This window comes from Meles meles, chromosome Y (assembly GCF_922984935.1).
Source record: "Meles meles chromosome Y, mMelMel3.1 paternal haplotype, whole genome shotgun sequence".
Lineage (NCBI taxonomy): Eukaryota > Metazoa > Chordata > Mammalia > Carnivora > Mustelidae > Meles > Meles meles.
The window spans coordinates 1565610-1579708 of record NC_060088.1 but is presented as its reverse complement, the minus strand read 5'-3'; the positions used below and the strand labels follow the sequence as shown (position 1 = coordinate 1579708).

General features: G+C 39.7%; 1 protein-coding gene across 1 annotated transcript in view; it reads right to left on the bottom strand.

Moving 5' to 3' along the window:
• Positions 1–1577: 1577 nt before the first annotated feature.
• Positions 1578–14099, bottom strand: part of LOC123935813 (arylsulfatase H-like) — a 34358-nt gene continuing 21836 nt past the window's right edge. Inside the window, exons 7-11 of the mRNA XM_045996609.1 lie at positions 13378–13514; positions 8717–8851; positions 5125–5287; positions 4523–4644; positions 1578–2944 (exon numbers count right to left, since the gene is read on the bottom strand). Of these exons, the coding sequence (XP_045852565.1) occupies positions 2577–2944; positions 4523–4644; positions 5125–5287; positions 8717–8851; positions 13378–13514 (925 nt within the window). The 3' untranslated portion in view covers positions 1578–2576. The remainder of the gene's footprint in view (positions 2945–4522; positions 4645–5124; positions 5288–8716; positions 8852–13377; positions 13515–14099) is intronic.

The following is a 14099-nucleotide window of genomic DNA, read 5'->3' as shown; positions in this document are numbered from 1 at the left end:
TTGACCTGAGTAGGTAGGGAAAACTCTAGGCCCCTATTCAGCTGGAAGAAGCTACAGAAGATGAGACCTTCTACCTTCAACAACCTTAAAGATTTAAGGGTCGAAATTGTTCAGTGGGGAAATGATGTGGGAAACAGAGGCAGAAGAAAATGATTAAAATTCCTTACCTACTGACAAGCCCTTGAAATAGACAGAGTGGCTCTCCCCTGGAGACTCAACTGTCCTCACCTTGAGGTTTTGCGAAGGACAATCCTAGCCTGACTGACCCCCTACCCTGACAGGTCCGACCAGGATCCTGTAAATCTACTTTAACAATTCCTTTAGGAAACTTTATCTCTCAACCTCCAAGATAGTGTCGACAATCATTCCCAAGCATACGGCCCACTGATATACATCTAAAGGATCTCACGAGAATATTTTTACTACCGGTAATAAATAACCTTTCTCCCAACAATAGCTAGCCCCTCAAGGTCCTGGAGACCTTGCTTCCAAAAATCCCTAGAGATTTACATCACCCCTAGTCCCCTTTGTCCTCATCCACCACGGAGTCCACCCCTACTCTGCCTTTAAAAACTCTGACTGTAATCTGGTTTGGGTCCAAGTCCCTACTCAGCTGCGTTGGGTATACTTGGACTCAAGCTTAAGCTTGTTAAATAAACCCTCGTGTGATTGCATTGGTGTTGGCTCCTTGGTGGTCTCTGGGACACGAAAACTCAGGAACAACAGGGACTCTGAGCTGCTACCTAGTAGCCAGAGCTTTCAATTTGAGTCCAACCAAGTGAATTTCCTAAAAAATAAAAAAACATCAGCACTTTTTGTGAATGTAAAAGAAACCAGAATCTCCATACATCATGTTCAAAATGTTCAAGATAGAGTCCAAAATCACTCCATGTAGAGAGTCAGGAGAATGTGACCCACTCTCAAAATAAAACCAACAAATAAAAATATTAACAGAAACTAACCCCAAGATAGCCTAGATAAGGACTTGAAAGCACCTGAAATCTTTATGTTCAATGAGATAAAGAAAAATATGTTCCTAACAAAAACAAAATAATAAATCTCAGCAAAGACATAGTAATGATCAAATATGAGCTAAATGTAAATTCTAGAATCAAAAATGTAGAACTTAAATAAAAATTCACTGTAAATGCCTAAGAACTAAATAGGTCACAAAGGGAAGAGAGTCAATGATTTGAAAACAGATCAGCAGAAATTATCCAATTTTCAGATCAGGGAGAAAAAAAATTTAAAGGAAGTCTTACAAAACAATATCAGAAAGTCTAAATTAGGGGCGCTTGGGTGGCTCAGTGGGTTAAAGCCTCTGCCTTCAGCTCAGGTCATGATCTTAGGGTCCTGGAATCAAGTCCCGCATTGGGCTCTCTGCTCAGCCGGGAGCCTGCTTCCCTCTCTCTCTCTGCCTGCCTCTCTGCCTACTTGTGATCTCTCCCTCTGTCAAATAAATAAATAAAATCTTTTAAAAAAGAACTCTAAAATAATAGCTATATGTTTTTTAAAATTTTCACCATCATTATCAAATAACCTGAGTAAGAAGATCTGGGTTGACAATTTTTTCTCAGTTTGAAGAGATAATACTCTGTTGTCTTGTGGCTTCTTCAGGGCCTTAGCACATCTACTCTTGTTTTAATTCTTTTTATTTCATAGGAAATCTGATGTTTCCCTCTGATTGAGTTAAAGTTTTTTTGTTGGTCTTTTGTGATCTGCAGTTTTCCCATGATTGTCCAAGGAATGGATTTATTTTTGTTTATGCTGCTTAGAATAGTTTTCTAAGTGTGCTTCCTGAATGCCTTTCATCCATTAAAAACATTTTTATCCATATTTCTCTATTTTAAATACTGCCTCATCTCTACGTTTCCTACTTTGTACTTCATGGAATATGATGAATTACAATTGAAGACAATTACAACATCCATTACAATAACATTGACTATTTACTGTACATATAGTCATTTCAGGTGAATTAATGCGTGTAGTGTTCACAGCTACTCCATCCAATAGACTCTGGTTTCCCCCATTTTACACATGAAAACACCAAGACACAACAAGTCCTCCCCAATCAAAGGTTACTAAGAAGAACCAAGACCTGTAGGTGGGAATTTTGTAAGACAAGAAGAGAAGGAAAGAGAAGGCAGGAAATCAAGGAGTGGAAATGAGAAGGTTCTGTACATCAGTGTTCTGTACATCATCTGCTTCAGGTTGAAACAAAATATTTATCATCACTGATAATAAAAATAAGATGTCTGGGTTGAGGACCTGCAAGTAGGAGTTTCTGCCATAACTATGTAAATACAATGCCATCAGACCTACCACTTCGAATCATCTTCTAAGAACCACAGACCCATAAGAATCTCCAGAAGGTTACCTTGGTCGATCTTCTTGCTTGAACAATGACACAATTATATAAAAACATGACACCACAAATGCTCTTCTCCAGGTACACTGGTGTCCAGATCCACTTTCACTACATTGAGCTCCTGGACATGACTTGAAGAAAGAACTGAAATCTGAGGGTTTAAAATAAAAATGGTGGAAAGCATAATTACTTGTCCCCTTTCTGCTCACCAAGGAGTGGAGAGGATGTCATATTCTTTGTCACACCCACAGAAGGGGAAAGTCCCACAGCAGGGCTGCAACCACGGTTTCCAAATGGTGTTGAACACTGAGAACTGCTGTGGGACAGGTGTGAGTGTCCTGCGATGCTCTTTGATGGCCGCCTCGACTTTCTTGACCACCGAGTCAAATAACGCTTCATTATCAGGGTGAAGAGGTCGGGCCTCAGAAGGGTCTCTGAAGATGTCGAAGAGCAGGGGAGGGTCATGGTAGGTGACATCTCCAGAGCATGAACAGATGCCACTTCCATAACAGGCACCAGCTCCATCTGGGGAGAAGTTGGGAGTCACATAATGGACCTTCCACACAGTTGCACCTGGAAAACAGGACTCCATTGGAATGCTATATTTATCATTTTCGGAGACTTTCCATTGAAAATATATTTCTCAAATACCTTTGCCAACAATTGATAAACTTTTTTGAATTATTTTTTTCTAAGATTTAATTGATTTATTTGAAAGAGAGAGAGAGAGAAAGCCTGAGCACGGGGAGGGGCAGAAGGAGAAGCAGACTCCCTGCTGAGCAGGGAGCCCAATGTGGGGCTCGACCCAAGGACCCTGAAATCATGACCTGGGCCGAAGGCAGATGCTTAACCAACTGAACCATCCTGGCGGCCCTGATCCTGGAAATTCTAACTCCAGTTGCTACTTTGCTCTGACGTGCATAGGCAAAGTGGAAAATTTTCTAAGGCTAAATACCAATTTCAGGTCTGACACTGACCAAGGTGATTTGTCAGGATGCATCATTCCTTGTTCTTTCCTTCCTCCCTCTGTCCCTCTTTCTCTCTTCCTTCCTTGTTTCTGTTCTTTCTTCCTGCATAAATGGTTAGGAGTCCTATTTCCAGAAATCAATTTTAAATGGAAAACATCATAAGTGTTTCCCAGCCTCTGATCAATGAGGCTTGCCCAGAAGTCTGTGGGTGAGGTTTTTCAGGAAGGCTATGATTTTCTAATAAAATGAGGCTAAGTCCCCTAACTCAGTCCTTTACCCCCTTTGCTCTTCTGTCTCCCTCCTATATGGAGAGCAGAGGTGATGGCTGGAGAAACAGCAACCACTTTGCAAACAGATCATTAGAATGAGCATAAGAATGAAAACAGGCATGCCAGAGAGGGCCAAGTAGAAATAGAGAAAGAACCCAGATCCTGGTCATGGCATTGAGTACTGTACCAGCTCTGCACCTCTAACTTCTGAAATCCTAATTATGAAAATATAAGTAAAGTTCTATTTGCTTAGCCTTTTATAGTTAAATTTGGGAAATTTTTCTGTTGAGGGGAGCTGTTTTGTTTTGTTATTTACCATTGATCATGCCCCTAACTGAGACAGAATCGAGAAGGAAGAAGTTTCTGTGGGTGTGTTCTAGTTTTTTGTGGGAGATTGATCCACACTAACCTAAAGAATGGATTACACCACAAGTGATGGGTCATATAGAAGAAAAACCCATATCTTTTCTGCAAATTAAGTTAACTCCCATCAAGTAAGAATTCTAGTGTCTACAGTGTCTACAGGAAATGGATATCTCTTGTTAATTTATATCTGTTTCCATGAATCCTATAGTATAAAGGCAAGAAGGAGATGATTAACTAGAAGGGGATGGTAACTGCTGTGTGAGTTACACTGCAGACTTTATTTCTTGTTGCTAATTATTTCCATGTCCTTGGTTCTGGATTTTCATATCTCTCTTCCTGTCTCTTTCTCACTCTGATGTATTCATGCACACGAGCTTACACACACCTCTAAAATCTACCACGTGGCAATGGCTGCTTAACTAACTTCTCTAAGGAAAAAGAATCATCATGGCTGGGTGCTGTGTGCATGGCCCAATTTCCCCCAAAAGGAAAAGGAAACGGGGTATTTCTTTATTGTGTTCCCACGTGTCTTCCATCTTCATACTCACAGTCCTTCTGATGCCACCTGGCTGTGTGCAGGTAGACCCCACAGTAGTGGAAGAGGAACTCATGCTCCGAGTGGGACACCCTGCCTTCCAGCAGGGGCATTAGATTGCGGCCATCAATGATTCTTAGGAGAGAGGGAGAGATAAACAAAGTAGTGAGAGAGGCATGATTTGGTCATACATATTATGACAGGAAGGGGGAGAGGATGGGGAAGAAGGAAGAAGAAGGAGGAGGAGGGGGAGGAAGAGAAGAAGGAGGAGGAGGAGGAGAAGGAGGAGGACAGGAAGAACAGTAAGAGGAAGAGGAAGAAGAAGAAGAAGGAGAAGAAGGAGGAGGAGGAGGAGAGGAGAGGAAGAAGAAAGGGGAGGAGGAAGAGGGGGGAGAGGGGGAGGAGGAGGGGGAAAAGGAGGAGGAGAAGGAGAAGAAGAAGAGGAAAAGTAGGAGGAGGAGGGGAGGGAACGGGAGAAGAAGAATGGACTCTAAAAAAACTTATTACATATCTTCACTCATTTTATACAAAAAGAACAAACAAACAGAAAAAAGGTGAATGTTACATAATTTCTAAGACAGTGGGAGAGGTGAGTGGCTGGAGCTGTTTCCGTACCTGTCCTGGGGCAATATCCCTCCACCTATATAAGACAGGGTTGGGTAAATGTCCATTAGGCTCGTTGGTTCATCAATCACTTTCCCAGCCTCCAGGACTGTCGGCCACCGGAATATTCCTGGGACACGAATGCCCCCTTCCCATCCGCCCATCCCCTGGCCACCTGAAACCAAACATGAAAGTCAATGATAAAGTCAAGTCAACCATATTTCTCCACCCAATTGGGAATTGCATCTAGATAGAACGCTTTCTGTCGCTTGCCAAATCCATGCCAGTGTGCTATATTCACACATGGAGAGAGATACAGAGTACCTCGGATATATTTCTTGCTTTCCAGAAGCTGAAACTCGACTTGTGAAAGTGGCCATCCGGTGACAAACCCAGCTGCCATAAATAAAAACAAGTGATGTCCTAATATGGTGCATTATTTGGTGCCAATGAGTGCCTCACAGTTTCCCTATTATGAGAAAAGAGAACTTTCCATAAGCTAGCAAATCTTCAGTCTTTATTGGAATCACATTGGGCTCTAAAAGATGGGTAAGTAAATGAGGCTCCAAGCAAGACCAGAGAAACAGGTTCTACATGGGCCATGCTGATCATTGAGAGAAAATAAGGAATTTGGACTTTATTCAGTGATCTTCCATATGGACAAAGATGGAGGTGGAGAAAGTATTGAGATCCCATCTCAGACAAAGGATGTTTCGGGTGTTTCTGAGCACATAATAGGTGAGCCCTTGCTTTAGGACCTATTCTGAGGTCAAGATGTTCATTGCAGAATAGATATACAGTCCTAAGCCAAATGACATAGTCAAGATTATACAGACATACAGACCATGAGATTCTCTGGGTGGGGTAGGAAGAAACTCTTCCAATGTAGGACAAACAGGAAATGTTCATGAAACAACTTTTACATGTTGGTTACTCTGACAGTATGAATTATAAATAAAAGACAAGATGGGGTATCTCCACGTAGAAATGCAGCGACATTAAGTGGGAAAACATTTAGGGACAAAGACTGCAGGCTAGCCAGTGTCCAAAGCTGTCCCAGCTCAACAGCAATGTCCTTCTTTCTGGAAAACTTAGCAAGCTCCCTGCGCTGAATTTATGTGTGTATACCAATAAGCAACAAACAAAAGAGCAAACATAAACCCACCGTCACATTTTCATAGTCATATTTAATAGCCAGCGACTGTGTTAGGACCTACAACAAATCTAATCGTCTATGCAGACACCAAAATTTGTCCCTTAAATGGACTCAGCTCCTCCTGGTGAGCTGGGGGTCAGTTCCAAAGATAAAAATGGCTCACAACAATTTTGCTATATTTCTTTGAGAGGCGTGCGAAGGCACTTTTTAGAGTGATGGTTTTATGCACACACAACCTCCCACCACACAAATACACACACACACACACACACACACACACAGAGGCAATGTCACTATTAAAATCAACACATATATAATGGCATATATTAATTTTATTACACACCTTTGCTGCTAGGCTTGTCAACAGTTTAGTCTACGCTAATTAACAGTAAGTCTACAGCAAGCTGGCATGACCCACCAGAAAAGGTGAATACATGTAGGAGGTCAGTTGCTGTCAATCAAAATACACAATGTTACTATTATATCTATCTACAATCTATCTTTCTATCAATTATCTATCTATCTATCTATCTATCTATCCATGGATCAACCAATGTATCTATTATCTATCTACCTATTAATTTACCTATCACATCTTTGCAACCATCCATCCATCCATCCATCCATCATCTCTCCATTCCTTCCATCCATCCATCCATCCACCCATTCATCCATCATTTCATCCATCCATCCATCTATCCATCATCTCACTATTCCATCCACCCATCCATCATCCATCCATCCATCCATCCATCCATCCATCCATCCATCCATCTATCTTTCCATCCATCCATCCATCCACCCATCCATCCATCTATCCATCCATCCACCCATCCATCCATCTATCCATCCATCCATCCATCATCTCTCCATTCCACCCATCCATCCACCCATTCATCCATCCTTTCATCCATCCATCCATCCATCCATCATCCATCCATCCATCCATCATCCATCCATCATCTCACTATTCCATCCACCCATCCATCCATCATCCATCCATCCTTCCATCCATCCATCCATCCACGCATCCATCCATCTTTCCATCCATCCATCCATCCATCATCTCTCTATTTCATCCACCCATCCATCCATCCATCATCTCTCTATTCCATCCACCCATCCATCCATCATCCATCCATCCATCATCCATCCATCCATCCATCCATCTTTCCATCCATCCATCCATCCATCCATCCATCCATCTTTCCATCCATCCATCCATCCACCCATCCATCCATCCATCTTTCCATCCATCCATCCATCCATCCATCCATCCACCCTTCCATCCATCTTTCCATCCATCCATCCATCCATCCATCTTTCCATCCATCCATCCATCCACCCATCCACCCATCCATCCATCCATCTTTCCATCCATCCATCCATTGATCCATCCATCCATCCATCCATCCATCCACCCTTCCATCCATCTTTCCATCCATCCATCCATCCATCCATCCACCCATCCATCCACCCATCCATCCATCTTTCCATCCATCCATCCATCGATCCATCCATCCATCCATCCATCATCTCTCTATTCCATCCACCCATCCATCCACCCATCCATCCACCCATCATCCATCCATCATCTACCTATCTATCTGAAGTTTTTTCATAAAGTACAAGGAACTCCTAAAGTTCCGACTTTTGTAATGATGACAAGTTTGACAACCTTTTACTTTTTTTGATTGGGGTTGGGGTGGTTGGAGGGGAGTAGCAAACACCAAATTCATTTTTAAACTCTTCTGTTTAATCTACTTTGCTGATCCATAAGGGCAGGCTCAGTGGGGCTACTGAATAACCCAGCAGGTGTACATCAAATAAGTCAGAAGAATCCACTCACAATGAGGAGGAAGGCACCCACTCCAAAGGAACACATCCTTTCCTGATCATTTCACAGTGTTTGAAGCACAGTGATAACATTTTTTATTTCGTTCCATTAAAAACTTGGATTTGGGTTCTCTGGTAAGTATTATTCTAGTGAAAGTGGTTCTCAACTAGAGAGGACTTTGGCCCTGGGAGACACTAGGCAATGTCTGGAGACAGTTTTGGTTGTCACTATTTTAAGGGGAGTGGTAGGTGCTCCTGGAAACTCTAGGGTGATGACCAGGGACACGGTTCAACATCCTTACAGTGCCCAAAACACTTAAAGAGTCATCCAGCCCCAAATGCTCAGGGTGACAAGCCCGAGAGACCTGCTTTAGATGGTCATTGAGATCCTCTGCATTTTTACTCAGGAGGCTCTCATTACTTCAGGCACTTTGGTCTTAAATTCTCAGAAACCACCCCCAAACCTGCACCTTTTTCAGTCTGGTTTCGTAAGAGGGAACAACTCCCACGAAATTCTCCAAACCGAGTTTGCAAATGAATGCACGTGCAGGCACAGAGAGTATACGCCACTGGAGGGATGAAACTCAGACACATGGGGTCTCTGCACATCACCTTTGTAGATGCCGTTGTAGCCCCCCAGCTGGGCCTTGCCTTCCTGCACCTCCAGGCGACCCCCGTTATCGGAGGTGAAGTACACCAGTGTGTGGTTGGTCAGGAGCTCCCGGTCCAGGGTCTCCAGGATCCTACCTGGTGTGGGAGGAAACAAGAAACTCTCACCTTTCACCATGGACCTCTGTCAGTGCATGATGTCATTATTAGGCATGTGTTAGCGTAACGGTATAATTAAGGGTTATTTTATGGTATAGGCTATCGTAATAGACAATAAATGGTGATTCTGTACTCTAACATATGTAATATATTTAACTATACTATATAGTAGAGACATAAATATATACTATATGGCATAGAATACATATACTACAGAATGTACAATATTAAATTGAGCTTTAGATAGTTAAAATTAGTTATTGTATATTTTACATTATATAATATTTATATATGAATATTAAAGTATATATTCAGAATAAATACATAGCAAATAGTAAATATATGATATAAATTATCGAATATATTAATAAACACAATAATATTTAAAACATAATATATAAGATGTTTGAATGTTATATTTTAAATAATAAATTGTAACATAAAATATATACTATAATATTTGATAAATATATTATTTGTATGTAAACATATAAAATATAATTTATGTATTATGATCCTATATACTTCCTATATTTTGACTATTATATGGTAATATGTAATATATGATATACAAATATGTAATATATGATATGTAGGTAAAATGAAATATTTATAACTATAGAAGTTATAATTAATAATATCTTCAAATAATATATTAAGTATATAGATATATTTTATATATAAATATATATAAATAAGTATACAGAGATACATATAATCTATTATATAATATAAATAATCTATCAACATATGCATAATGCTTGATATTATATATTATATAATGGTATTATATAATGGTTACTTATTATATAACACTAATGCTATTTTATTCTGTAATATGTAATTTTATTATATAACATTTAATATATCATTTTAGTTTTAGTTTTAATTATTTTCTCACATAATTTTTTAAAGGTTTGATTTATTTATTTATTTGTTTATTTATTAATTTGTCTGTCAAATAAATAAATTTGTCTGTCAAATAAATAAATTATTTATTTAATAAATTATTTATTTATTTAAATATTTATTTATTTAATTTATTATTAAATTAAATTTAATTTAATTTAATTATTTATTTATTTATTATTTATTTATTTAAATATTTATTTATTTAAATAAATTATTTATTTATTTATTTGACAGACAGAGATCACAAGTAGGCAGAGAGGCAGGCAGAGAGAGAGAGGGAGGGAAGTAGGCTCCCCGCTGAGCAGAGAGCCAAATGCGGGGCTCGATCCCAGGACCCTGGGATCATGACCTGAGCCGAAGGCAGAGGCTTTAACCCACTGAGCCACCCAGGCTCCCCTTCTTACATAATATTTAAGAAATATAATACACATTATTATATAAATATGTAAATATAAGATATAATATATACTGCATGTAGGAAATATATATTATATAATGTATAAGAAAATACATTTATTTTACAAATTACATAATAATACATATACATATTATATACATCACGACGTATACCCATACAATATATTAGAAAGTATGAACTAGTATGTAGTATACAACAAGAGCATCACTCAGAATCCAAGTAACCATCACATATTAGGCCTGTCAGTTCAACGAAACTCACAAACACTAATAAAACAGCGAAGGTGCTTTAAAAACTGACATGTCCAGGAATAAATCCACAGGTTCATACCCTTGCCCTGGAGAGCATGAGCCCCGCCTCGTCAAGGAGGCAGTAACCCCATACCCCTCTGAAGGTTGCACCTGACCTGCAGGTTATTCTTCTCAAGCATCAGACTATAATGAGTCCTTCACTTCACTCCGCAAGCATCGTGTTGATGTATGGACTATCTCTGAAGGGGACAAAGGGTTTTTTGTTTTTCCCTTTAAATATTTATGTATTTATTTTTCCCTCTAAATATTACATTTATTTATTTGTCAGAGAGAGAGAGAGTGAGAGACAGCAGAAGCAGGGGGAGCCGCAGGGAAGGGAGAAGATGAGGGAGAAGCAGGCTCCCCACTGAGCAGGGCATGGGGCTCCAATCCCGGGACCGTGGAAACACTACCTGAGCCAAAGGCAGATGCTTAACATACGGAGCCACTCAGGCATCCTGGGAACAAAGGGCCTTTGAACAAAACAAATAGTAAGCTGATCTAGCCACATCTCGAGCTATGCTGATTTAATTTCCGATTCCAGCGGGACATTCACTCTGGGCTCTGTATCGTCACATCACAGTCCCACCAGCCAGTGTGACTCCCCCTGCCACAATCTCGCCCCATTCAAACATGGAAAGACAATGCGGCCAGCTGCAAAGAAAATGGGTTTGAGCAACAACTCCTTGAACTTTCTGTTTCCTTGTTTAAAAGTGACTTATTTTGGAAGCCACATTGGCCATTTTTTAGAAATGTTGCAGCTAGAAATTAACCTATTTTAAAGCCCAGATTTCCTAAGATTAAGATGATAATGGCTTTTTGGTAAGAGAATAATTTACATGTAAAATATCAGTTCTCATTCATTACAGCTGGCTATCATCTTTAGCATAAAGGTTATCTGTAACATATACCAAGTAAATAAAATACACACGAATCCTTTTATTTCTTGGAAATACATATACGTAAACTTATGTGTATGCAATGTGTAAATCATAGAAGCATGCGTGTACATGTATGTATGTACGGCAACATAATAGTCATAAAATCTTTTACAAGACAAAAATACAAAGAAAGAAGGCAAGAATCAAAAGTTGCTAAAATGTGGGGCACCTGGCTGGCTCAGTGGGTTAAAGCCTTCGGCTCAGGTCGTGATCCCAGGGTCCTGGGATTGAGCCCTACATAGGGTTCTCTGCTCACCAGGGAGCCTGCTTCCCCCTCTCTCTCTGCCTGCCTCTCTGCCTGCTTGTGATCTCTGTCTGTCAAATAAATAAATAAAATCTTTTTTAAAAAAGCTGCTAAAATATGTTTTTAAAGTACAAATTCTCTCAAATTGGGGATTTAAAATATTCCTGGACACTTGGAGCCTGCAGGAGATCTGTTTGGCATGTCATTCTTTCTGAGGGCCCCAATGTTACTGCTTCTTCTTGAGAAAGTTATTAACTTAGGAAATGATCTTAAGTTTAATCATCATATTGCCAACTAGAGAACACACACACACACACACACACACACACACACACACACACACGACGCCTCTCTGATTTTTGATCCGCGTCTGGTTTTGATAGAATTTTCATAAACCGTGTAAGGGAAGAAATGCAGTGTCTTGGGAGGACGTCATGCACAGAAATACCTACTTTTCATTTCTCCCATGTAAACGGGATTAGCCCAGGAATGCAATTAAAAGTGTTACTAAATGCAGTTAATACTACTTACAGAACACCTGTATATTTACACAGCGTACAGAATAAATGTAATTAGCTGCTTGTGGCAAACTCTGCATATAAAAAGGGAAAGAAAGTCTATTTGCATCAAACAGCTCTGTGACTCTACATATGAATGCACCAGAATGCCTGGTTTCCAAAGCAGATTAACCCAGACTGTAACAAACATCAAGGAAAAGAAATCATAATCTTACAACTTCACTGAAGTTACAATGTTAGAAATGTTTTTACTGTAGCGGGTTTCAATGTTTGTATCTGCCAGGGAAATAAAAAAAAAACATACATATTGTAGCATGCACATACACCATATAAACAGTATATGTATACCTATATGAGCATTAATATTTAACGTGCATGGATACATTTTAAATATTAACTTAAGTCAATCATATGCTTAATTGATTTAATATTAATAGATATGAAATGCATGTATATATATACCTAGGATATATAAAAGTAACATTATATTTAAGAAACTTTAAAAATGTTCAATTCTTTGAATATTAGAATTCTATGAATATGAATTCATAGAATTCATATCCTATGAATATTAGAAGTCTAGATGGTTCTGCAGAGAACACTTTCCAAAAAGTAGCAGAAAAAAATAATCTTCCTAACACTTTTTGAGATGAAGAAATACTCCATCCTGCGCAATTGATGGAAAAGGCTATTTGGAAATCACGATTTATTGTTTTACTGATATGCATATGCTCTCCTCTCCCCCAACCCCCACATCCTCATTTATGACCCTTTGTGTTTATTTCCACATTGACCCTTATGACTTTGAATCAAATGACTTCAGTTAAGGTAAATTCCCTCCACATTTCTAAGCCTTTCCCGTAAAAATGAGCTAAGGAGAAAAGCACATTTCCTTTCCTATCCATCAGAATGATGGGGAAGGGCAGTCTCCTTTACCGTGTTGAACAGTTTTATTTAAAAGATGGGAAAATCCCATATTTATAATTGCAACTGTTTTCATGTGGGGAATACTCACGGATTTTCCTGCACCGACAGCCAGACTTTGATTCAGTTCCTGGGAACGAATATTCACCGAGTGCCCAAGATCCACAAGGGGCTGTCCGTTGTTTGAGGCAATCAGTATGCATTCACTTTCTCTAGCCCAGGCATCAGATACCTAAGATTGTTTTTCTGGACACTTACCCACCATCCAATCCATTTCTTCGACATTATCCCCATAAAGTCCATATTTACTGTGCCCCACAAACTTCTCTTTGGTGATCAGTGGAGTATGGACATGTAGGAAGGACACGAAGAGGAGGAAGGGGCTGCGTTTATACCTAAGGGTTGGAACGTGAACTAAGTTATTGTCACCAACAGAGGCGTTTTCTCCAGGAGTAGGATTCCACATCAGCTGAAAGATCTCACAACAGTTGATAGAGGTTGTTTATGTCCCTACATGACCAATACCTCTCACAAGATTAGCAAATAGCACAGCAGGACGTCCACGGAGAGGCCATGAGTAGGAATAAAGAATATTGGGACGTTTGCATTAGCAACAAAATAGTGAGTGCCATCTGTCTTCTGAAGAAAGACTTCTTCATTCCTTTCTCCTCCTCCTCTTCTGTGCTGTCTGGGACATAAATGTGATGGCTGGAACTTTGGCATTAACTTTGGGCTATGAGGCTGTTTATGCAGAATCACAGGTAGCCAGATAGATGGAGCTAAGGTGCTCATACATCTTGTTTGTTGTGTTCTGCAGTTCAATATCCAATGGGGCCACTTAAGACGACTCCTTCACACACTTTTACAACTGGGCATTACAAAGGGGGAAGGTCATAGAGATTGGGTGTGTTCTGTCACAGACAGCCAGGGGAGTGACAACCAGAGCTGAGTGACGACATTGTGACCACTGTGTTAGAACA